A 27,274-nucleotide genomic window follows, 5' to 3' on the forward strand; every position below is an offset into this window, starting at 1 on the left:
GTTACATAGTTTCTCACTTTGTTACTGAGTTACTTAGTTACTCACTTCATTAGGTACTCACTTAGTTACATAGTTACCCACTTTGTTACATAGTTATTCACTCTGTTACATAGTTATTCACTCTGTTACTCACTTAGTTACCTGTAGTTACATAGTTTACCCACTTAGTTACATAATTACCCACTTAGTTACATAGTTATTCACTCTGTTACTCACTTAGTTACCGGTAGTCACTTAGTTACTCACTTAGTTACTCACTTAGTTACACAGTTACCCACTTAGTTACATAGTTACTCACTTGGTTACTCACTTTGTTACTCACTTAGTTACTCACTTAGTTACATAGTTACTCACGTTGTTACTCACTTAGTTACTCAGTTATTTAGTTACTCACATAGTTACATAGTTACTTAGTTATTCACTTAGTTATTCACTTAGTTACTTTGTTACTCACTTAGTTACATAGTTACTCACTTATTCACTTAGTTACTTTGTTACTCACTTAGTGACATAGTTACTCACTTAATTACATAGTTACTTATTTACTTAGTTACATAGTTACTCACTTAGTTACTTAGTTGCTCACTTAATCTCTTAGTTACTTTGTTACTCACTTAGTTACATAGTTACTCACTTATTCACTTAGTTACTTTGTTAGTTACTTTGTTACTCACTTAGTTACATAGTTACTCACTTAACTACTTAGTTACTCGCTTATTTACTCACTTAGTTACATAGTTACTCACTTAGTTACTCACTTAGTTACTCACTTAGTTACTCACTTAGTTACTTACTTAGTTACTTACTTAGTTACTCACTTTGTCACTTAGTTACTTTGTCACTCACTTAGTTACTTAGTTACTCACTTAGTTACTTTGTTACTTACTTAGTTACTCACTTAGTTACTTAGTTACATAGTTACTCACTTTGTTACTGAGTTATTCACTCTGTTACTCACTTAGTTACCGGTAGTTACATAGTTTACCCACTTAGTTACATAGTTACCCACTTAGTTACATAGTTATTCACTCTGTTACTCACTTAGTTACCGGTAGTCATTTAGTTACTCACTTAGTTACACAGTTACCCACTTAGTTACATAGTTACTCACTTAGTTCCTCACTTAGTTACTCACTTAGTTACTCACTTAGTTACTCACTTAGTTACATAGTTACTCATTTTGTTACTCACTTAGTTACTTAGTTATCAGTAGTTAATTAGTTACTCACTTTGTTACTCACTTAGTTACATAGTTACTCACTTAGTTACTCACTTAGTTACATAGTTACCCACTTAGTTACTCACTTAGTTACATAGTTATTCACTTTGTTACTCACTTAGTCACTTAGAGTCTTTGTAATTTATTAACCTTGATTAATCTAAATTAATATGACACGAGAAGCAACATTTTTCCAATTTAAATAGTGTTCTGTATATGACTGAATGAAGGTAAACAACACAATTATGTTTAGTATTTTCATCATTGAGTGGTAACATAATAATGTGCAATATGAATAAGAAATATTATGACTGCATTGTTCACAAGGCACAAACTTGAATTTTAAGTAAGCTACATTCATGCTTTTCTAGATTTTGTTTTTGTAAACTTTCTAAAACAAATCTGTTTAATCAAATAATCATAAAGTCAGCAGAAAAATTCCTGGGAATTAAGAGTTTAGGGTGGCAAGAAGTAGGAAATGATTACATAGAGGAGTGATGAGTGTCCAGTGTCAGTCTGTGACTGAGGAGCGCTCGTTGCGAGCATAGTTAATCATAAGGAACAGAACTGCAGTAGCAAAGGGTAAACTGAGCACAGATATGGATTACATGTGGGGAAACACAAGGCAATACGCCTCTGATGCGTCTACTCTAGTCTGCCGGTGTCACGGTCTGAGTTTACCTTGTACTGAGATTGATTATGAGCATGCGCACCACCCGAAAATGAATTCATGCTACTTACGCGTAGCTTTTTTCTACTTCTGCCGTGCTGAGATTAAAAATTTAATTTCAAAGCTAAGGTTCAAAGCTAATATTATTTGACGAGTGCTGAATCGCTCCTTTTCTTGGGAAAAAATGTTCCATATACGAGGCAGGAGAGGTTCCAATGCCACTAATAAAGGATAGACAGGTAATCAGGTTAATGAAGGGCACGCAATCACCAGACACCGACAAGAAAATAACATTCTGTGCTGTTCTTTTGTTATTACATGCATTGTGTTTGGATTGTAATATATATATATATATATATATATATATATATATATATATATATATATATATATATATATATATATATATATACATACTGTATATATATGTATATATATATATAATGTATTCCAATCTTCTAATAAATATGTTTTATAATTTATTCTATGCATTTTTTTTCAATTATTACATGTATTGAGTTTGTAAAAAAAAAATAGGGTTTTAAAATATATTCTATGCAGTTTTATTATTATGACCTGTATTGTGTTTGTACAAAAGAAATATGTTTTAAAATGTATTCTATGCAGTTTTTTTATTATTACATGTATTGAGTTTGGAATAAAAATGTTTTATAATTTATTCTATGCATTTTTTTTATTATTACGTTTATTTTGTTTGGATAAAAATAAAACACTTGTTGGAAATCCTTTTTAGACTTTTTTTCTGAGTCACAATCTCGGTCAACAACTTGAGTAAGTAATAGTGTGTCATGTAGCAATCTCTATACGAATAGGAATAGTTTATTTAAATTCTCAAAAAAAAAAAAAAAAAGATTATAATAAAACTACATCAGACTGTGACAACAGGTGGCGGTAAGGCAACAACTCGGAGGCAAACCACCGAAAAACACGAAGACGAAGAAGAACCGCCGCCGCCACCACCAAAAACAACAAAGAAGAAGAAGAAGCAGCAGCAGCAGCAGCAGCAGCAGCAGTAGTTGTCGTTGTTGTAATAATCTGAACGCCGATGTATGTGTGAGTCTTTCAATGAACGTAATTAATATCCAGCCTACAATTGGAGTCAGACACAGTAATAGTGCCCTCAAAGTCCACCGGGAAGTTATACAGCACAACACGGTGTGAGAAGACGGCGTTTCAGAGACACTGCTAACCAAGCTAGCAGAGGAGCTAACACTGCCCAGACGCTACCGTAAAGAAAACTAAAGATAGCATAAACGGAGAGAGGAAATGGAGCTTCAAGCCTTTAAAAATGACTGCGGTCCAAAGAAAAATGTTGTGTTTGAACGACATGAATTGTGGTGCCATCAGAGGACATCAGGGACACCAGTGGACAGATTCATCACAGAGCTGAGACAGAAAAGCAAAGACTGTGAGTTTGGAATGATTGAGAATGACATGCTCAGAGATAAGCTTGTGTTTAGCATCACAGACTCTCACCTGAAAGCGAGACTGTTACAGGAAAGTGGGCTGACGTTACACAGAGCAATAGAAATATGCAGAGCAACAGAGCAAGAAAAGACTCCGTCACAAGCCATGAACACTGAACATGGAGCAGGAGAAGTTCCTTTGGATGCTGAAATGAAAAGCATCCTTCCTGACCAGCGTCTCCACCATAACACCAGGAAACACGTCGGTAAGTGTTTTCCACTGGGAAGTTAGAGAGCTCAACAGAATGAATGCTGTTTAGACAAACTGGGTGCACTGCTGATATATATATATATATATAATGGCACAATAACATAGCCAATAAATTAACATTAATTAATATAACAAGATTATGAATATGTGCATACAGCAATGGAATTCAAGTGTAATATCTTGGATTAAAGTAAAAATGGAGTTTGTATATATCAACATAAAAACCAGTATAATAAAATCTGAAATAAAACGGTTAATAACAAACAGACATACATGAAACTATAGATAATTAAAGGGCCACAGTGTCAGTCATTAGGATGTTACTAACCAACTATTTGCCATGTCGACTACACTGATGTTTCGGGTTTTCACCAGGAAGTTTTCACAGCATAGGGGGCGTGGCCAGCGGTGCCAAAAATGTTGAAATGTATAACTCTTGAAGGGCCAAAATTGGTAAGTAAAGCTAAAGTAGTTTTTTAAATCTGTTACTGCCTAACTTTTAGTGGTGTGCAATATAAGTGACCTCACGATTCGATTCGGTTTCTTCAGGGTGCTACAATTCAATTAATCGGAGATTATTGCGATGCTAATGATATCACAATTTTATATGCATATTTTTTTTCTTTTCCTCACTTTGTGGCTATTTCATACTAAACAAGGTATACAGTATGTGTAGATATCCATTCATTAAAGTAACTGAAAAAAATAATCACTTTTATCTTTATTTAAATCAAATCACCAAATCTAACATTAATCATATTGCAAAATAAATACATATTTATATATAAAAATGACTAAAATATTAGCTTGCTCAGCTAATTCAATTTGATCTAACACAAAGGGGTCCTCAGGTAAAGACGGAAGTGTTCGAGCCAATCGCCTGTATTAAAGGGGACATATCATGCTAAATCCACTTTTTTAGCCCTTAAATGCATTTTGTTGTATATTTAGAGTGCTTAGAAGTACAGAAAAAATCAAATTAGTCTCTTCAGGTGCTCCGTAGATATCTTTATATAGGGCGACCGTGGCTCAGGTGGTAGTGGGTCGTCTTCTGATCGAGAGGTTGGGTGTTCGATCCCAGTACCTGACTATGTGTCGAAGTGTCCTTGGGCAAGACACTGAACCCTAAGTTGCTCCCAGTGGTCGACTAGCGCCTTGCATGGCAGTCCTGTCCCACTGGTGTGTGAATGTGAGAGTGATTGGGTGAATGAGCTGATATGTAAAGCGCTTTGAGACTACTTCAGTGTGGTGATAAAGCGCTATATAAAATCAAGTCCATTTATTCTGTTTTTTCATTTCTATTTTTCAATCTTTCGATTTTTCTATTCTCTATTACGTTTTTTGAACTATTACATCACAGTATTTTCAGCGGAACTGCCAAATTAGTACATCAACTCCAGGTCCAACACTTAGAGCAATCCGCCATTTTTATTTCTCGCTTTTATTTTGTAGTCCAAGCTCAAGGATGCCGAAGTTACGAGAGGATAAGTCAAAATGTTCGGTTGTTGGATGTAGTAACCCACACGCTTCATTACACTGTCTCCCAGCATCAGAACCTTTTCAAAGTGCCTGGTTGAGTTTTATTTTTCACAGAAATGTACCCACATCTGTGGGTAAGGTCATTTTTGTGTGGGTCGATTCTGTACAATAAAAAGTCCATACAAAATTAAAGTGCCTTGTTTAGAGTTGTCACAGCTTGTGGGAAGAAACAGTTCAAATGGTGAGCAGTAGAACATTTGATACAGTGATACTTTTTCCCTGAAGGAAGCATTTCAAAGATGGCCCTGGCAGGGTGGCCTGAGGCGTCATTCACAATTTGTAAAGCTCGATTTAAGAGTCCAGCTTTATGTGTGGCCTCCAGGAGTACAGCCAATGGTCCTGCTGGCTGAGCCAACCACTTTGTTTAAAGCATTTTTTTCTTTCACAGTGAGATTATGAAACCACACAGTAATACAATTGGTTAAAACGCTCTCAATTAAGCAATAGTAGAAGTTTAAAATAATCTTAGCATTTTGGGTGAAGTCACAAATCTTGTGTAAAAAGAAGAGGCGCTGTCTTGCTTTCTTAGCATTGTTACTGGTATTAGAGCTCCAGTTCAAGTCATGAGAAAAAGTCACGCCCAATAATTTACATTTCTCAACAATGTGCACATCACAATCATTGATAGTAATAGGCAACTGAATTGTATTGTGACAAAAGTCAATAACAAGTTCACCAGTTTTTGATGTGTTAAAAAGCAAGTTGTTTTCCTTACTCCATTACACTACTTCTCTACCTCCTCACGATAAAGTGATTCATCTTTTGAGTTGATAAGCCCAATGATGGTTGTATCATCTGTAGGGTTGGGCACCGAGAACCGGTTCCAAATAGAAACTAGTTCCTAACGTCCGGTTCCAGAAACGATGATTCTTTTTTTCGATTCCTAAATGCCCGCACTAGTTTGTTTCTGCGGCTTGCTGTGTTTGTTTAATGCAGGGTTTATATAAGATGCGTTCAGAACGCGACGTGTGTGTGTCTCTCTGCCGTGTGTGTCTCTGGGGTGTGTCTCTCTTTATTTATTTATTTATTTTTTCTGTGTGTGTCTGGCTACGGTTTCAGTTTGGTCCGGCGGAGCAAGGCAAATTTATTTGTATAGCGCATTTCATACACAAGGCAACTCAATGTGCTTTACATAATAAAACATTCAATTGTTTAAAATCAATAAGAACATTTTAAATCATCGGTAAAATCAATTAAAATCATCAACAAACACATTACATCAACAACATGACCATAAATCTCTCTCTCTCAATCATATGCAGTAGAGAAAAAAAGTGCCTTTAACTTTGATTTAAAAATGTTCACATGTGATGCTGACTTCAGCTCTGCTGCAGTTTGTTCCACTTCTTTGCAGCATAACAACTAAACACAGCATCACCATGTTTACTGTGAGCTCTGGGCTCCACTATCTGTGTGTATTAAAAAATTAAAAATCCATTTACAAATGGCATCATCAAGTCCAAGGTATTTGAGTTTATAAAAAAGCTTCGTTGGGACCATTGAGTTAAAAGCTGAACTGTAATCTATGAATTGCATTCTATTGTATGATTTCTTATTATCAAGATTAGGGATGTAACGATTAATCGTAAGGCAGTTAAAAATTGATTCATAGGTATCACGGTTCATATCGATTTTCATAAAATTGAATCGCAGTACTTTTTCTTCATTTGTATTATTCCTTTATTTATTTCATTCAAGATTTATTTTAAGTTAAATTGCATTGTTTTGAATAGTTTATCAAGGGATTCTTTTGACAATTATAAATAAAAGGAAATAGTACAGTATTTTCCCCCCAAAAAATAAAGGAATATTTTTCAAACATCATTTGTCTACAGTCCCATTTTGTAAAATAAATCGTGAGAGAATCGTATCGAGAGTTGAGTGAATTCAAAGCAAAGCAACACTTCTGTTTTTTCTGTACGCAAATTGGAGCGGTATCTCTGATATAATCCAGCACCAATCGCTCAAGGGTGTTCATCAAGACAGATTTGAGGGCCGCTGGCCAATAGTCTATCAGACACGTCACAGGTGTCTTCTTGGGCACTGGAATTATAGTTGATCTTTTGAAGCTCAGTAGAAAAGTGCACTTCCTGAGTGACATGTTGAAAAGATTTGTCAGAACAGGGGTGTCAGGGCAAACTTACAGTTCACCTCATTTGGAAACATGATATGTGCTCTGGTTGAATGATGAAGTCCAGTCAAAGCATGATGATTTTATAAAAACATTTATTATAAACTTAATCAAAACGTAGATAAGTTTAGTGAAAGTTAGGCAGGCAGGTACACGTAGATGGACTGGTGCGCATGAATTGAGAATGGATTCACCCCCCCCCAAACACACACACACAACAAACATGACAACAAAAATATGAAAATGACTCAAAATATAAAAAACTAAATATTTATACAAAAAATACACAAAAGACAACAGAAATGCAAAAAAACTACACATAAAAAGATACAAAATGACTCCAGAATCACACTACAAATGCAAAAAAAACCCAATAATTATACAAAAAAATGCACAAATGACGAAAAACAAAAAACTAAGCAATATGTATACAGGAAGTACACAAAATGATATACAAAAAGGCTCTAAAAACACACAAAATGACTACAAAAAACATATATTACAGAAAAATACACCAAATGACAACAAAATTATGAAAATAACTCAATATACACAAAACCAATTATTTTTACAAAAATATACACTAAAATGACAAGACAAATGCGAAAAAAAAATACGCGAAAAAAAACCCAAAAATACACAAAATGACTTCAGAGTCACACTACAATGGCAACAAAAAACAACAATTACACAAAAAGACAACAGAAAGATACAAAAATACACATAATGACTCCAAAAAAACATATATTACAGAAAAATACACCAAACGAAAAAAATATAAAAATGAGTAAAAAAACAACACATTCATCTTGCGCATGTCTCATAGAATTAAACCAGAGAAATTGCACACGCAATTTTACTTTGCACCTGCAAATATACCCCTTTATAAAGCTACAGAGTATGTTGTTATTATTATGCATTGCAAAACGTTCAATTTTTGTGGTACTTCCGTTTCTCTCTTAACAATCTGCGACGGATTATGTGCAAGACGCGCACGCGTGTGAGAGAGATAACGCACGGAGGAGATGGATGTAGAGACAATAGAAATGCACAAAACTACACTAAAAAAGATACAAAAATACACAATATGACTCCCGAATCACACTACAATGGCAACAAAAAATTCTAAGTATACAAAAATACACAAAAAACAACAGAAAGATGCAAAAATACACATAATAACTCCAAAAACATACATTACAGAAAAATACATACAAACAAAAATAATATAAAAATTAGTATTAAAAAAACAACACATTTATCATGCACATGTCCCATAAAATTAAACCAAGGATATCGCACACGCTATTTAACTTTGCACCTGCAAATAAACACCTTTATAACACTACAGAGTACAGAGTATGTACACCTCTTTGTACATCCAACCTTCAAACACATTCTTATTTGGTCATAATTGACAACTGTACTGATGCTCCCACATGAATGCATACTTCCGACGGGCACTGTACTAGTCCTAATTAAAAAAAAATTGTATATGCCCTACACTCCGAAATTCGGGGTTCCAGAGTAATGTTTTCAGTGAAGGCTACGAAAGATATGGACAAAACAAATAGCACTTATTGACTAGTGAAGTGAGTATTGCATTCTTCCAGTTACTACAGTATTGCACGTTATTACTACTGGTTAATGACAGAGTCAGTAGATAGAGAACCTTTATTCATCCCACAGTGGGGAAACCCTACAGAACAGGAATAAAAAAGGAGCCCTCAAACAGGATAAATAAGATAGCAATATAAACATCTGAAATATTAGGAATAAGTTGACTCTTTATGCTTAAAAATCTTACCTAAGGTATAGGCTATAAAAACTATAATTGCACTTCATTATATAAGTACCAAGAGCAAGTAGAGTATGCCATTAGCTGTAGGTTCAGACTAAAGTGTTTACAGTGATGCAGACTTATGTTTATGTATCAGCAGCATAAGGACTTGGACAGAATAAACAGCAGGTAAAGTGACTAGTGAATTGTTCATGGAAACATTACTACAGTATTGCACAATAGTTACTACAGAGATGAGTGACATGTATGGAGCTGTGTTCATTGACTATTATAATAATCAATGATAATCCGCAACTTTCACTTGCAATTTGTGTGAAACTTGGCTCTATTCAACTGCTCATTACGGAAGAACGAAGCTAGAAACAAGATTATTTTTACTGATGAAATTGGAGACTTCAATCTTTCAGAATCTGGTGTTTCAGATTGTCATAGTACAAAATATTCTGTAGGTCTTTAAAAAGCAGTGAAAATCATCTAAAAAACCATTCACACTGCAGTCTGATACAGGTCACATTTTAAATAGTAATGTGAATAAACAAACAAAAAATCAAATTTGCTTTTGGTATTCAGTTACTGAGCGGTGAAAGCACAAGTCAAAACTTTGGTGACGCTCTCTGAGCCCTATGTCATCATTTTTAATTAGTCACGGTAATACTGTATACTGCGATAAAAGAAGGCAGAGGTTTGACGGTATAAAAATTTGGATACCACCCAAGCATAGTGTATCGTCAGCATGACTGTGGAAGTTTACTCCATGTCTCCTGATAACGTCACCAAGAGGGAGCATATAATGATTAAATAAAACAGGCCCAAAATTGATCCCTGTGGTACATCAAATGTTATTTTACGAACCTTAAAGGAGAACAAATCTAAACTTACCATGAAAGTTCTGTCTGTCAGGTAAGATAAGAACTATCTATGTCTTGCACCAGAGAGGCCCACCAGATGTTTGAATCTATGTATAAGAATGGTGTGGTCTACTGTGTTGAAAGCGGTGCTAAGATCTAACAAAACCAACCCTGTTTGACTTTTACGGTCAAAGTTTACTCTCACATCATTTAAAATATTAAGGAGGGCCATCTTCGTGCTGTGGTTCACCCTAAAACCAGGCTGATACTTTTCCAAAATATTCAAATCAGATGAAGTAAGGGTAAGGGTATGTTAGATATTGGCCTGTAGATTTTGAAGTCATTAAAATCCAAATTGCTCTTCTTCAGAAGGGGCCTCACCACGGCTGCTTTAAAGTCAGCAGGGAAGGTGCCTGTCTGAAGAGAGCAATGTATAATATTTAAAAGTTCATCCGTAAAATGATTTAAAAAGTGAAGTCGGGATTGGGTCTAAAAGACATGTGGTGGCTTTTACAGTGGAGAAAACTATCAAGCATCTCACCATCAACCAGGACAAAACTGTCCAGTGTTTCCTCAGGCAAAGATTGGCACTTAGCAATAGTAAAATCCATACTGCTATTCGATAACATATTGCATCTAATTGTGTCAATCTTTGCTCTGAAGTGGTCTGCAAACTGCTCACAAAGGTGCTCTGATGGTGTAATAATAATAATAATAATACATTTTATTTGAAATTCAGTGCCTTTCAGGCCACCCAAGGTCACTTAACAGTACATGATAAAACCAAAACAACATAGTATGAAACCACAATAAAATTTAAGCTAAAACAGTATTAAAAACAACAGTAAGGTCTTTAAGCTGGTGAAATCAGGGTTTGTTAAGTGGTCGAAGGTGGAGAACACAATTTTTAGATTACATTTTTGAGTTATTAGTTTGGTAAAAAATAAGTTCCTTGATTTCCTTACAGCATTGTTGTACATTTTTAATTTATCACACAGTATTTGTCGATTTATTGATGTCTTGTTTTTTCTCCGCCGCCTCTCTGCCCCCCTACAATTTCTTTTGAGTTTATTTAGTTCCTCGTTTCTCCATGGTAGTTTACCACTATGTATCACTGTTTGCCTTTGGGGACTGTGTCTGCAAATTAGCCTTTGGCTAGATGGCCCATGGACATGGCATCGGTTGCTATTTTTTAAAAATTTAACAATGCTCTCTGTTCTATCCCTCCTAAATAAACTAATAAATATAACTACCTGGTACCGATTCACGTAAAATCAAACAGTACCATGTTTCGGTCCAGAGCAACCTTGTAGCTGTGAATGAGTGGAAGAATTGCAATTTTCCCAGCTGCATTGAACACAGCATTACGCGCAAAAGGTCGCTGCAGGTTCAATAGTGCGTTTCTCTTCTGCTTCTCAACGAAGGTAGTCACACTCTCTGTTTTTCCCTCCCTTATCTTTCCCTGCTGCTGCTTTGTCTGGTCCTGTGAGCCTAACAAGAGCCTCTCTCTGCGACTCATCCAAAAACTGGAATAATGGAATATATTAGTTGGTCTCTCAGTGCTATCGACCAGATTTTTTCGACAAAAAGAACCGGGGGTGCTGAACCCGCATGTCCAAGCAGGACATTTGCGGCTTGATATGCACTGGTTGTGTGTCTGTCGTGTCTTTCCGTGGAAGACGTGGAGGACATCTTCATGAGTGAAATAATGATAGTAGGCTTGCTGCTGATCGGAGCTGGTGGCTTCCTAATCTATCGAAAAGTCCGTATTACGTTGGCAACTCTTTTGGAAAAGCTGCCAGTGATTTCTGAAAGATGTAGCAGGGCTCTGAACACTCATGTGTTGAACGATATCAGATCGTCTATGCATTATTGATAACCATCAAACACTCCACTAATATGAAACCCATCAAGACTTTTGATTTATGTGTTCTCCTTAATATTTTTGTATAATGTTTTACTCTGAAGCTGTGCCTCTGTATGTTTCCTCCTCAGATTCAGTAAAACATTGATCCCTGAGGGGAACGTGTGTGATATTAATGCTGCTCTCGTACATATTTATATGACATAAATGATTAAAAAGGAGCAGTCAGAATAATCCATGTCAGCACAACTTATATCTACTGTATCTTTTAATTGTATCATTATTTTGAATTACTGTTTTATTTTTTACATACATTTTTTTCAATGGTGTTCTTTTTTTTATTAGTATTTATTTTGTGTCCTCACAGAAGTTAAAAACGAATATTTTCTGAAAAAATTTAAAATTGTACAAAATTGTAAATAAGCGGAAAACATGTACCTTAGAAATAAAATGTTTTTTTTTTTAGCTCTGCACGCGCACGCACACACACGCACGCGCACACGCGCACGCACACACACACACACACACACACAAACACTCAGTAGGTACAGAGATAAGGCAGAGTAGTGATAATAACAGTAAACAGTAGCAAACACCTTTTGTCTGTGATTGACTTCGTTTGGCGGTGCTTCACGTGCTGTAGCCATGAAAGGAGATAATAAAAGTCTGTCACTTTTTGTCGATCTAGGTTCTTTCTTTGACTCATTGCACTGTAGAAACAACAGGGTTTTTGGGAGCCGCACGTCAGGTTAAGGCTTGGCGGTTGACGTAGAGAGCTACTTGCGGCTAAGGTGTCGACTTGATGCAGAACCATAAATCAGGTTTAAGGCTGCAGCAGGTCTTTAAAGTCCCTTGTTTGAAACGCTGTGTGTGCATCAGTCTATTCACTCTGCCCACAACTCTTGAAGTTTGTTTTGAAAACTTCCCTTACTGAGGTGGGGAATGGCTCTGCTAGTTTAGCAGGGATTATGGTAGGCTGACTACACTGGAGTGTGTGTCTACTATTACCGCTTAGCAGACCATACGTCAGAAAAAATGGGTAACACCAGAAAGTATATTCAGACAGTTGTTCCTAAAGTAATTACGTTACCAATATTTCAAGTGTATTGGGTTAATTTACTTCGTTACTCAAAAAATAATATTGTTACTGTAAAAACATCTGTGCGAACTGCAAAAAGAATTTAGTTGCACATTGTAAGAGTAAAGACAAATATTAATCACACATATCATTACCCCATTAATCATCATTGCTTACTTTATGTGGGGACAGAACTGAGGGTCCAAGTTAAGAGTGGAGCGAAGCGCTCTCATATACAGGTACTTTCTGTTCAATAGAGCAGGGAGGAGCGATTCAAGGAAGAGAAATGGAAGGGTAGGGAAGAGTTGATTACTGTAAAGTGATCCCCCGAGGGGAGGGCCCAGAGAGCCCAGTAGACGGCCAGAGCCGCGACGAACGGGCAGCTTGTGGGCACCCGCCAGTGGAGCCAGGGATCGGACCCAAGGCCAGAAGGACCCCGAATAGAAGCAGCACCGCGAGCAGCACGCCCGAGGACAACGACCACAACCCCCGGCCGCCCTGAGCAATGAGGGGACGCTGCACGCCGCACCGACCCAGCCCCCCAGAGCGCCCCAGGTCACCATTTTTTGACACCGCCAGCGCAATGCGCCTCAGTTATTGCTAAAGTCCCCCCGCCGCCCCACCCACCCCCAGGGGCCCAGCCAAACCGCCACGATTACTCACTTCCTGAATATTCCACCCCTGAGCTGCTTAGTAAACGCACAACAGACTCTGTGTGGACGTCCTCAGAGCTTACTGTACATACTCTGAGTAAGAATGGAAGCTCTGCTGTGTTGTAGGCAAAGCTTACATATGCACCGCCGCGTAGTAGTTTCCATTAAAATTCTACATATCCCATGATTCTAAGCACTGTCCTGTAGTCCTTGTACTCTTGGGACATGTTTTAAAGGTGTTTCTACTTTTGAAGCTCATCTGTCATTCTCTTGTCTAAGCTCGTGCTCTGTTTTACCACGAGGTGAAATGCAGGTCGGTGTTACATTTAATGCGGGTGGATACAATGCTGAGCAGTGTTTTGTGTGACACCAACTTCATGGAGAAGTCCTCGCAGTAGTAAAATCTGCGCGGAGTCTGCCTTGCGGGTGTCCATCCCAAGTATGTTTGAGCCTTTAGGGGAGAGATTTGTCTCAAAAATATTCACAAATAGATTTTTCACATGTATTTTTCAGATTTTCACATTTTTCAGATCCACAAATATATCCACAATTTACGCGTGTTACCATTTGTGTGTGTGTGTGTATTTATCATAAATTATTGTGTATATATTTATATGTGCTTGTGGATCGGCGGCGTGTGCATTTATTTTTCAGACAAACGTAACGTAGCTTTGCTCAGACTCACACAAGAGTCCACCACTGAAGAGTTGGTTAGTAAATAAAAGAATGGTTCAATAATTTGGAAATGGTTTGGCTGATGATCAGCATCAAAGTGTGCTTTCTCAGGAATGTCGAAAATCAGTTTCAACTAAAGCTTCGAGCACGACAAACCCACCATAAAGATCAGTACGAGGAGTGTGTAAGACGACGTGCAGCACCTGTGACCCAGACCACAAAGCCTGCTGCGCCGAAACAAACCCTGCTGCAAGCTTCACTGGCCCATGGTGTGTCCTACAAACGACTGAAAATATCTGACTCAAAATTTTACCAAAGCTGTGGCTTACCATATCGCTAAAGACCCATAATAAGAAGGTCTATAACCAGCATAATGCTCAGTAAAACACTGTGTGCAAGTGTGTGCGCACTGTAGAGATCAAGGGGGCTCCACTTGATAACATTCTAAACAGGACTCGTTACCGTCACACGGCATGTTTATTGTATGCAGGGGAAGCTCAAACACCGCTCATATGTCGTTTCAGACATGACGGTAACAGAAAAGTCACGTAAAACTCTGTCCATGCGCTCAGTACAAATCAGGAAGAAGGCAGATCTGACTCAACTCTGACCTCATGTTACCATGGCCCTTAAAGGGACAGTCCTCAGAAGGCCATCATCGGCGTGCGCGTGTGTAGGGAGTGGATCCATTCTAAATTAATGCGCACCAGTCCATTTAACATGTACCTGCCTGCCTTACTTGCATTAAACTTACCTCATTACTGTAAAATAGTTAGGTGTAGTGGCGTGAGTGAAGCTACAGTGTCAATCCTATTTGACAGAAAATGAGTTACAGTTTCGCTATATTCCTAATCAAATAAGACAAACATTGACTTTAATTAATTAATAAATATTAAATTAATAAATAAATGAAAAACGGTGAATATCCTGTTCTCAGACAAGCATACGGACCTGCACGTGCGCACGTGGCGTGGGTGTGGCGTCTGCAGACGTGTTAACGCATTAACGTGACTTGTGTCCGTGTACCCATTCTATGGAAAATGTAGATGTAGTGTCAGACGTTGGTTAGATTGCAGAGGTCTTTGCAGGTGCAGGGTATGCGTTTGAGTGACAGGTGCACATTAATTTAGAATGGGTCCACCCCCAATAGCGTGTGCGTGGTCAGCTGAAGTTGTTTTTAAAATGTGCACATAATTAGATTTATACATTTTGATATTGTTCTCTATACCTCTGTTAATAAAGGTCCCTGTGTGACATTTGACATGTGGCTTTAACTGACTTGCCTTTTTTTAAGGGTTTGTCTCTATGCTATAATAGAGAGCACCACTCCTGCCTACTTTAGTGGATATGCAATTACACTTTACTTTAGTACATGACCCCCCCGGCATTGCACCCGGGCACGCCCCACTATTTGAGAAGGGCTGATCTAAGCAGGGAAAGAAGGAAGAGGGAACAAGGAGGAGCTGATTAAGCAGCAGCGTGCTCACAGCACACACAGTGATGTGGAAGTGAATTACAAAGCCGTTTGAGACAGGAAGCCTGATATTTTAATGGTCGATGACCTCGAATACATCGACCAATCGGGGCAGCACTGTATTTAATAACATCTGAATACATAGAAGGTATGTCCTCATTGATGAATAAGCAAATACCACTGGTGAGAAACCACATTAAAGATATTGTGTGTTTTAAAAAAAAATTAAATAATAAGCATTTTTACATCCTGCTGTTTGAGAGTTTGATTAAACCATAACTTTAAAAAATCCATAAAATACATGAAATACAGACTGAAACACCAGTTAGGATTTTCATGTTGGAGTCAAAGAAGTAGAAACATTGTCTGAGTTTTATTATAATCCTGTGTTTTTTGTCTACCTTCAGGTTCCCATTCTGTTCCAAAAACAGATCCAACACAAAAACTTGTGCTGGCTGCCTTCATGCCCAAAGTTCAGCTGCACAGATTACAGCTTCAGCAGCCGTCACCTATTCATTGCGTTTCCAGTGAGAGGAAAAATGTGCAGCAGCTGCTCCCAGAGCATCTCGACATAAAGGAGGAAACAGAAATGCTCAGTGAAGGTCAAGAGGGAGACCACCTTTGTAGGCAGCAGGAGACAAATGGGCTTGTTCTGTTCAATGATCAATGTGAAGATGAAGAGGAGATGATACACCGGAGACAACAACCAGAAATCAACATTAAGGAGGAACCTTCAACCTCCAGTTTAGATGTATTAATGAAGAGACAAACTGTAGGAATTAACAACAAAGAACCAGAAGCAGCAGGAAACCCAGATTCACGCAGTTTAGTTCTACAAGGTGCTGATGGAATGGAAACAGACTCATCTCAGGCTGGGGATGGTAACAATGATGATGGAGACGGTGATTGTTGGCAGAAACCTCTGTCAGTCTCTGAAGTTGAGACCAATGACTTTGACTCCACCAGTAAAAAGAGGAAGATATCTGACTCAAATACAAATGCTGAAATGGAATGTAAAGCTGCCAAATCACAGATGATTTTATTTCAGCAGATTCGTGCAAACAAAGTTCAAGAAAAACTGAAATCTGAATCACTTAAGACTTCCAATGCATGTGTGGATGATGAGACAGTGACATTCAATACAGATTCAACTGTTACTGACTACACAGGAGAAAGACCCTTCAAATGTAATGTTTGTAGTAAATGTTTTAAAGAAAAGCATAAACTGATGATCCACAAGAGAATCCACACTGGGGAGAAACCCTTCAAATGTGATGTTTGTAGTAAATGTTTTATCCAAAAGTGTTACCTAAATTCACACATGAGAAATCACACAGGAGAAAAACCTTTCCAATGCGATTTTTGTGGTAAATGTTTCAAAGACAAGCCTAAGCTGATGATTCACAAGAGACTCCACACAGGGGAGAGACCCTTCAGATGTGATGTTTGTGGTAAATGTTTTGTCCAAAAGTGTGCCCTACAGTCACACATGAGAAGTCACACAGGAGAGAAACCTTTCAAATGTGATTTTTGTAGTAAATGTTTCAAAGAAAGGTCTAACCTGACAGTCCACTTGAGAACCCACACAGGAGAGAGACCTTTCAAATGTGATGTTTGTGGTAAAGGTTTTGTACAAAACTCTTCACTGAAGATACACAGTAGAGTCCACACAGGAGAGAAACCTTTCAAATGTGATTTTTGTAGTAAATGTTTTAAGGAAAAGACTAAGCTGAAGTTTCATATTAAAGTCCACACAGGAGAGAGACCTTTCAAATGTGATGTTTGTAGCAAATGTTTTATACAAAACTCTACGCTGAAGGTCCACAGTAGAGTCCACACAGGAGAGAAACCTTTCATATGTGATTAATGAAGTAATTGTTGTAATTGTATTCACTTCGTTAGACACATCATAATCCACTCTTGAAAAAAACGTAATAGATGTGATATTTGCTACAAAATTTAAAGGCTAACCTGGATATGTAAATGACAAGCGACACACGAGAAACCCTTTGGGTACGATAATATGGTAAATATATCTATTCATTTGTCCGAAGAAAATACTTATTTTGTATTAAATTTTGGTTACTGTTTTTGTTTTAATTGTTTTGTTAGATAAATTGGTTTTGGTAGTTAAAGGAAACATTTTGTATACATTATTTTACCTTTGAAAATTGAAGCCTCATCTGTGTTATTTTGAAATAACTTTTGCCAATGCGTTACAATCTGTCAGTTGTGCCTGATTGAAGAATTTAGTTTAATCCCGTGAGAATTCTTAATCTGGAACATTAAATCATGTTTTGGTAAATATATATTAGAAGAAATGCTAAGACTTTGGTTTTTGTATCTGCATTACATAAAAACATTAAAAAAAATCAAAAATGTTGTTTGATGTTATGTTGCTTCAGAAATGAATTGTTGAAATTGAATTTGATATAATGGAAAATGAAACAGTTTTACATTTTGGGAATAGCTTTTTTACACGAGGGACCGCGCAAGACATAATTCATTCTGGCCCTTGTAGATACATTAATTCTCCTTTCATATACTTAAATTTTCACTCGCACATGCATACATAGTCAAGGTTCTTTATTCGGCATTTCAGTGCACTTTAGTACAAATGTTTTTCTCAGCCATTTGATGCACACAACAGTCAAACAATAGGTACGGACAAGACATCAGACATAGTGTGCCAACAGACAATGTTCAAAAAGCAAGAGGATAGCGCTATAGAGTTCAAGGAGGGGTAGTGGGGGGCAATGTGTCCTTATATGTTTAGGGCCCTGATTGCTCATGGGAATAAACTGTTGAAATGTCTAGCAGCTCATTTCTAAACACATATGTATGGGAAAAAAAAGCGTAAGCCACTTGTAAGTAATGTTTGGGAGAATGTGCGTATCCCTAAGGCAGCTCTGACCCTGCCGTATGCACAAAATTAGGAGAAACGGGAAACTCCGACCCCAACGGGAAGGATGAAATTAAAGACATCCATGTAAAATTGATACCTTTGTGTGAAATAATCAAATATTACAGATTTCACAACACATATCATATATGAAGGGTATACTTGCAAAAACAAAGGACATTATATTGACGTCCCAGGGAGTGAGTGACATGCATACGCCTACAAGTATAGTTCTATATTAATATTAGTAATTGAAGACTCCTTAGAGAGCGGCTCTTCAGAGACCAGCGAGACCTATTTACAGGACCACGCTCATGAGGACAAGGCTTCTCAGGGAGAGTGGACGAGGTGCTGTGGAGCCCCCAGCCTCACACACCACACCACCGACCGAGTTAACACCCTGGGACTGAAAAAAAAAGTGTTTTACTTGAAATGTAACTATTGTGAATTTCATTTCAAAGGTGTTTTACTACATGCTCATTTTTACTATTTGAAACAAGGAAATATAATTCAATCCTTGTAGTGGAGATAATGATGATAGCTCAGGCTAGGCACTGGTTCTATGTTATGCACTAGGTTCACACCAGGGTGTCGGCCAGAACACCACTTAAGGCCACCGTTCGAAGTATAATGGAGAAAAGAGCCGAGAGAGGTTTCAGGCTTAACTTCTTCGTTACTTGATTTACATGCGTGTGTGTGTGTGTGGTTTCTATAAAGACAGAATAACAAAGTGCTAAGGTGGAGTTGAGGTTGCTGGAGTGGAATGGTCCACATCTTCTCCCGAAGGAAGTGCGGGAAGCACCACCAGCCGGGCAACCGGCCGGGTGTAGACTCTCTTCTTCACGGTGGGCGACCGTGGCTCAGGTGGTAGTGGGTCGTCTTCTGATCGAGAGGTTGGGGGTTCGATCCCAGTACCTGACTATGTGTCGAAGTGTCCTTGGGCAAGACACTAAACCCTAAGTTGCTCCCAGTGGTCGACTAGCACCTTGCATGGCAGTCTTGTCCCACTGGTGTGTGAATGTGAAAGCGATTGGGTGATTGAGCTGATATGTAAAGCGCTTTGAGACTGCTTTAGTGTGGTGATAAAGCGCTATATAAAATCCATTTACCATTTGCCATTCACCTTCACGTCAGCTGACCTGATGTGCCCATCAGAGCTGGGATAAGTTTTGACCACCCTCCCGATCGGCCATAAGGCTCTGGGAAGATGTGGGTCCACGATCATCACCACACTGTCCAGTACGATGTCAGCTGGTGTAGCCTGCCACTTCTGGCGAGCTTGAAGACTTGGCAAGTAGAGGTGAATGAAACGAGCCCAGAAGTGGTCCGCCAAAACTTGCGAATGCTTCCAACGGTGGCGACTGAGGAGCTCGTTCTCAGGGTAGACTACTTGAGGTAGAGAACCATCGGGCCGCCCCATCAGAAGGACGTTGGGAGTCACCGGATCTGGGTCGCTGGCATCCGAAGAAACGTAACCCATAGGCTTGCTGTTGAGAATCCCCTCCACTTCAATAAGCACAGTGTTAAGCACTTCTTCAGAGAGAGGCTGAGCACCCACTGTGGCATAGAGTGCACTCTTAACAGAGCGTATCTCCCTCTCCCTCACCCCTCCAAAGTGGGGAGCTGCTGGGGGGTTTGAATCGGAAGACAATCTTCTGTGGTGCAAGAAGCCTTTGTAACTCAGGGGAGATTCTCTTGAAGGTCTCATGGAGTTCTCGCTCACCTCCCTTGAAGTTCGTCCCCTGGTCTGAGAACAGCTCTGCTGGCGTTCCTCTGCGGGCAATAAATCGGCGAAGGGCCATCAGGAAAGAGTCCGTATCAATGCTGGTGAAGAGGTCCAGGTGAACTGCCCTGATAGTGAGGCACTTGAAGATGATACCCCATCTCTTCTCCCGGCGCCTGCCCACCTTAACTTCAAATGGCCCAAAGCAGTCCATCCCCCATAGAGTAGAAAGCAGGCTTGGTGCCTTATGCGGCTTGGGGTGTGGTCTTCCTCCCTGGGCTGGCTGCTCTTGGTGCTGCGTCCGTTCCGGGTCCCTCTGGCCTGGGGTCGGGTCCCTGCTGGCTCTGGGCTCGGCGGCGGGTGCCCGCCGGCTGCCCGTTCGGCGTGGCTCTGGTCGTCTGCTGGGCGTGGGCTTCGGCTCCTCCGCTGGGGTCTCGGGCGGGGAGCTCTCTGGGCCCTCCCCTCGGGGGGTTGGGCGCGGGGGTGTGGGGTCTGGGGGTTGGGGGTTGGATCGGTGGCGTGGTGCGCTGGGTCCTTGGCTCCTTGGGGCTTTCTCGGGTGTGTATGGGGGGGCGATGGTTGCCTCTCGGCTTGGGATCTTGCGGGCGTTCGGGGGGCTGCTTGGCCATGGGGTGGTCGCCGGGGGCCCCTAGATTGCCCGCTCTTGCTGCTGGCCTGACTGCTTCTTCGGGCCCGGGGGCGGCTCGTGGGTTTTGCAGTGGCGGTTCTTGGAAATACATTTGTCATGGATGCACTGGCCTTGGGCTGTGGGATAACACTCATACTGGGCTCAACCATAGACACGTTGTTCCCAAATACCTGTTTTATGGAATTTCCACTCACTTCTTCCTCTGTTCACAGCCACCGCCATTATTCCTAAGCCGCACACTGGTCACCAAACTGGCTTGATAACACAACAATAAGCACAATATACACAACCACAATTTTACATCGCATCACTTGATCGACTACTCCCCACCCATTCCATTTCCTATCTTGTATCCCTCTTCCCTGTTAACTTCCCCACCCCCCTCCACCCCCTCACCTTGGTGTAACACTGCCCTCTCTTTTTTACATCCTCCCTTTAATAAAGTATTTCTTACCCTTCCCTAGGGAGGGCTGGTGATGGTCACAATTATGCAATGAAATAAATAAATTTATTTAATTGCAATAACAAAATATGCATTGCTGTTAAAAGATTGCACTTCTTGTAGTGTTAACCTTCAACAGCATGTGCAGACAAAGGAAAAAAAAAAAAAAGAAAGCAGGCTTGAATAGGCGCAGAAGTGCCGCTGGCAAGTTTGCCATCTTTGGTACAGCGGGTTTGGCCCTCCATCGCCGGCAGTCTGCACAGCTATACTGGTGGCGCCGAACAGCCTCACGCCCCCGCAGGATCCTGAAAGATCGTCGAAGCTCAGCGAACACCCGCTCTGGGCCTGGGTGGCTGAGGCTGCGGTCGAAATCTTCAATCAAGAGCTTGGTTACTTGATGACCTGGATCGAAGATGACTGGGTGTAGAGCTGCTAATTCGAGGTCTTCTGCTCGACAGAGTCAACCTGCGACACGGATGAGCTGTTCCTTCTCATCCAGCTCCGGAGACAGAGTGAGGAGTCGACTGCTCCTAGGGATCGGTTAACCAGCTTTCAGTAGACTGTACTCCTGCTGGAAACTATCCATCTGAGCCCTCTGGAAGATCAACCGCTCTGCTTGTCGGTAATCTTCGGCAGTGGGGGGACCCTGGGAGTTGGCCGCCCCATGCAACCCTTTCACTGTCACTTCTACCAGCTCCCTCCAAGAGTTGAGGTGACTCAGGTCTGGAGTAGGCTGACTTGATGCATCTACAGTGATCCCACAGAAGGCAGACTTCCGTAACTCTGAGGTATCTTCGGCTTGGGGCACAGCGTGATCCTCCGGCCACGAGTCTTGATGTAGCAGGAGAAAGGAGGGTCCCTGACTCCATCTGTTGGACTCGACAAGCTCCCTCAGCGTTTTTCTGCGTGCCAAGTCATCAGCGGGGTTTCTCGCTGAGTCTACATATCTCCAGACGTGCCCGTCGGTCAACTCTTGGATCTCGGCCACGCGAGTGCCGACGAAGACTTTAAATCGGCAGGACTCAGACTTCAGCCATGTCAGCACTGTTGTAGAGTCAGACCACAGGATTGTCTGGTCGATGTTGATGGTAAGCTCCTTCTCGAGTACTCGTGAGAACTGGGCACCAGTGAGCGCGGCACAGAGCTCCAATCGGGGTATGGAGTGAAGCCGCTTGGGCTAGACACGAGAGCGGGCCATCAGGAATGACAGATACACTCCACCATGTCTGTCAGTAGTCCGGAGATACGCGACAGAACCATAAGCTTCTTCCAAGGCATCGCAGAATATATGTATCTCTCTGTGCAGACCTGAGATGTCCACCTCCTTTGGCAAGTATGGCCGGGGCAAGGTAACCTCAGGCAGGATTTGTCGTTCTTCCTCCCAGGCCTCCCACTGCTGTAGAAGCTCTTGAGGTAGCAATGGGTCATCTCATCCTCGATGCTTGTCCCAAAGGCGCCTGACAAGTATCTTGGCCCTGGTAGTGTAGGGTAATATGAACCCCAGGGGATCATACTGGCTTGCCAACACTTTGTAAATATTACGCATAGTGGGTACGCCATACTCTACATGACGATACTTGTAGCCTAGGACATCAGCGTGAAAAAGCCAGCTTAGCCCTAAGGTGGATTCTGGGGCATCCGTCTTGTTCTGAGCCATCCATTACTCAACACTCGCAGATCGGCTGTCTTCTGGTAGGTGGCTTATCACATCTGGTTCATTGCTGGCCCACTGCTGCAGCTCAAAGCCTCCAGATGCTAGGAGGGCTCGTAGTTCGTTGACAAGGCACCTCGCCTCAGTGATGGTAGGAACACTCTGGAGGCAATTATCCACATAAAAACACTTCTCAACTGAGACCCTCACCTCGTCATCTGGCTGGCTGTTGGCGGTGACATGGTGCTGGAGGGCAAACATGGCGCAACAGGGGCTACATGTCGTTCCAAACAGTAGCACCTGCCACTCATATACTGCAGGGGGCTCTCTTGAACCGACATCCCTCCAAACGAATCTGAGCAGGGCACGATCTTCTGGGAGGAGGCGAACCTGGTGGAACATACCTCTGATGTCTCCGCTGATTGCCACGATATGCTCCCGGAAGCGTAGCAGGACTCCCAAAAGTGATGCTCCCGAAGTTGGCCCAGGCAACAGGTAGTCATTCAGGTTCTGCCCTTGATGCTGATAAGAGCAGTTGAACACCAGCCTATTTTTTTCATTATGACTCACCATATGGTGTGGGATATACCACGTCTCATGGCCTTCTTCTACTGGTACTTCTGGGCCACACTTAATGACAGAGCCTGCCTTGATCAGCTTCTCCATCTCCACTCGATAACATTCAGCCTTTGCAGGATCTTTGGCCAGTCGCCTTTCTACACTTCGTAGACTGGGGATGACGGCTTCTTTAGCGGCCTGAAGGAGCGGCATGTCCTTTCGACGAAGCAGAGGGGTGGCATAACGTAGTATGCCGTCAACCTCTACTCTGGTGGTTATGGACTCAAGGATACTGATGGCATCTTGGTCCTGCTTTGAACGAGTAACCAGTTTCTCACTTCTGAATGGAACAGTATCAACCTGCCATAGTCTCTCGACGTTCTTCATCAACTCGTTCACCTGGGGGGCTACTGTGGTGAATAGACACTGATGTGGTCGGGTGAGGTCACAGACTACACTAGCTGGGCCCTGCAGTGTCCTGCCCAGTCTAGTGCGAATGGCAGCAGGCCCTCCTGGAGGGCCCAACCTGGCAGGTTCAATGGAAGTGATGAGATGGGGTGGTCACTCCCAATGAGAAGCAAGGGCTCCACCTTTGTGAGATTACGCAGGGGAAGGCCAATAAGGTGTTTGTACTTCTGCTGAAGTTGCTTGATGGGGTATGTATGGTCAGCTAACCTGATGCGAGCTGAAGTGAATGCCCCTGAAATCTTGAACCTTCTCTTTGGCTTTGTCGGAGAAGAAACTGTGAATGACACCGATGCACCGCCGAGGGTCTGTATGTCCTGTCTGATTGTACGTAGAGGTAGGTCTTCTGGGGTCCCTTGCACACCTAACTTCTCCTCTGCTTCTGGCAACAGCATAGTTCTCTCTGAACCATCGTCCAGTATGGCAAAGGTGTCGAGTGTTTGGTCACCATGGTGAATGTGGACTTGGACTACTTTCAGAAGAACTCTGCTGCCTTCTCTTGGTCTGTCTAGGTATAGTACCTCAGTCGTGGCCCTTGTATCGTGGTTCTCCACCGCAGATGACTTAGGGGGTCTCACATTGATCTCATGCAGAACCTGAAGATGTTTCCCCTGGCAGAGACTGCATGTCTTTTTCAAGTTGCACTGGGCTGCTTGGTGTGGCCGTGCACAGCGCCAACACCTTTTATTACTCCTAATCCACTCTGTCAGCTGCTCCTTATTCAGCTTGGATACTGCTATACACTGGCAGAGGTAGTGCTCTTCATTGTTACAGAATGGACAGTATGGCCGGCTTTTGTTCTCTTTAAAGGAGCTCCCTGGCACTGGAACTTCGGGTTTCCTAGCTTCTTCCTTCGCACCATGAAGGACAGTGATGGATCGTTTGCCATGTTGTCCTTCCGGCTTGGACACCGGCTTCTCTCTGGCCCATCTCCCCACTGTCTGTCCTTCAGAGTCCTGGCACCAAGACTCATATTTCAGCCATTCTGAAAGGTCCGGTAATGTGTGGGTGCGTGTGCCCTGATGGAACATGCAGTGGCGAAACTCTGCTCTCTGTTCAGGTGGCAGCTTACTTAGCAGACGAGCAACATCAGAGCCACACTGTAATTCAATTTCTCCTTCGTGCCCCAATGTTTTCAGCATTCCTACCAGTGACTGTATCTGGAGTGCAAACTTCTCGAATGCAGCCAGATCTCCACGCCTGACGTCCGGTGCGTCCAACACAGCAGCTATACGCTTCAGAGCTATCTGATGTGGTTGGCCGTACTTGTCATTCAGGGCTACCATCGTGTCTGAGAAGGGCATTGGAGAGAGCTTGGCCTCTTCTAGGTGCAGGTGATCGACCAACACCTGATACTTAAACAGCTCGCTTGCAGTCTGAGGTAAGAGGTTCTCCAGTGAGATCTTGAGCCGAGCAAACTCACTTGGGTCTCGACTTGAGAAGTTAGGGATAGTTGGGCGTGGCCCATGGAAACTTGGCTCTGAGATGAGGTAATTATTTCCCTGAGGCCGTCCAGCGGGCAGTTGTTGTGACCTTGACATGCTTGAGTGCTGCTGTGGGGGGGGCAAGTCATATCCGAGCTCACTCCTGTGACCACCATAAGCTGTAGGAAACTTGAATCCAGCTGCAGGACAACTGTTTGGCTGTGGCCAAACTTATCTTAAGTTTTTTTTTTTTTTCCCCTTTAAAGGTTTCAGTTTGTTTTTCAATTGCATTGTACAGGTTATAAGTCACATTAAAGGGGAAATTATTTATCTTGGTGTCATTTTTTTACATCACAAAAATCTGCCATTTGAACAGGGGTGTGTAGACTTTTTAAATCCACTGTATGTCAAAATAAAAGTGTAATTTAAAACCATGTGTAAACTCCAATTGAAAGGTACTGCTACTTTTTAATTATTTAAAATGTCATAAAGATGTATAAATGAGAGCAGCATTAATGTCACCCAATTTCTCCTCAGGGATCATCACTTTACTGAATCTGAGCAGGTTTACTAAGTTTTGATCAACTTAATTTAAAATACCCTATTTTAAATGATCCTGGTGATATTATTCCAGATGATTAGACAAAAATAAATCGACACAAGATGCATCAGTTATTCTATCACGATTGGTCAGAATATTAGAAACTATCAAGTTGTCATGAACCTAAGATGTTTCAGACTCTACAATCAGTCTCATCCACAACAACACACAACTTGTTCTCACAGATCTTCTGTAGCTTTGATGAGATGTTGTTCAAATTACCGGTAAACATTGTGAGCAGGTGAAGCTGACAGATGCTGCTAAGCCCCTCCCTCCCCGTTTGTAGCTTCACCAGGAACGGGCGTTGCTTCACAGTGAGGGTGTGTGATCTGACGATATTAGATCGTTATGGATTAAAACATGACGACGATCGTAGAACCGTCACATTTTAACCATTGCGGTGCCGTCTGTGGTCCATACACAGCACATTCAAAGGTTTTTTCTCTGCCAAATCACACCATTTGCTAGTCAGTAGTGGTGCAACGGATCATCATTGATCCGTGATCCGCATCGATCTAGCTCCACGGTTCGTAGTCCGCAGATTGGTTGACAGAAGAAGAAAAAAATGAAAATAATGATCCGCGCATCATTACTAATGTCTTGATGAAGCCTGTTCCGTTTGCGACATCAGTGTGTGTGTGTGTGTGTGTGTGTGTGCTTGTGCGTGTCTGTGTGTGCGCACGCATGACTGAGAGCGAACGTACCCACGCTGGTTGTGTATCTGTGTGTGATTGCGTGAGAGTTGAAGAGAGACGCACAAAGAGGGAGGGACAGAAAGGAACAGTTCTGTGTGTGTAATAAGTCTGTGTGAATGTCGTCATGCCTCCTCCATCCATGTCTTTTAAAGCTCTTAATAAATAAATATTAAATGTTTAAAAAAGAAGGTGTCATAACTTATATTTTTCTCTCCATACACTTACGTGTATGGTAATTACAGGTAATCTCCTGTTTAAAGGATGAAGGTATAAGGTGTTACATCATTCCCATACACGTTGATGTAATTGTCAAAAGGCATGACAGCCTTATATTGCACTTTAATTTTTTTTAATATGATTCAAAATGTTATTTAAGCATTGAACTGACACCTCAAGTTAAATGTTGTTTGTATTTAATGAGCAGAAAAAGGTTGCACTAAGTGTTTTACAAAATAAATGGAGAGCAAAGTTATTTGTCTGGTCTTTTTTTTTTTCTTCTGCTGAACAGAAAAAT

At 41.2% G+C, this 27,274-nt stretch overlaps 1 protein-coding gene across 1 annotated transcript; it reads left to right on the top strand.

The window, feature by feature from the left end:
• The first annotated feature begins 2,885 nt into the window (after positions 1-2,885).
• Positions 2,886-17,908, top strand: LOC114479761 (zinc finger protein 2-like). Its single transcript, XM_028473604.1, has 2 exons — positions 2,886-3,582; positions 16,058-17,908. Exons 1-2 carry the CDS (start codon positions 3,177-3,179, stop codon positions 17,515-17,517), a joined length of 1,866 nt encoding a protein of 621 aa, XP_028329405.1. The 5' UTR covers positions 2,886-3,176; the 3' UTR covers positions 17,518-17,908.
• The last annotated feature ends 9,366 nt before the right edge of the window (positions 17,909-27,274 follow it).

The sequence above is a fragment of the Gouania willdenowi genome, chromosome 17 (genome assembly GCF_900634775.1).
Source record: "Gouania willdenowi chromosome 17, fGouWil2.1, whole genome shotgun sequence".
NCBI lineage: Eukaryota > Metazoa > Chordata > Actinopteri > Blenniiformes > Gobiesocidae > Gouania > Gouania willdenowi.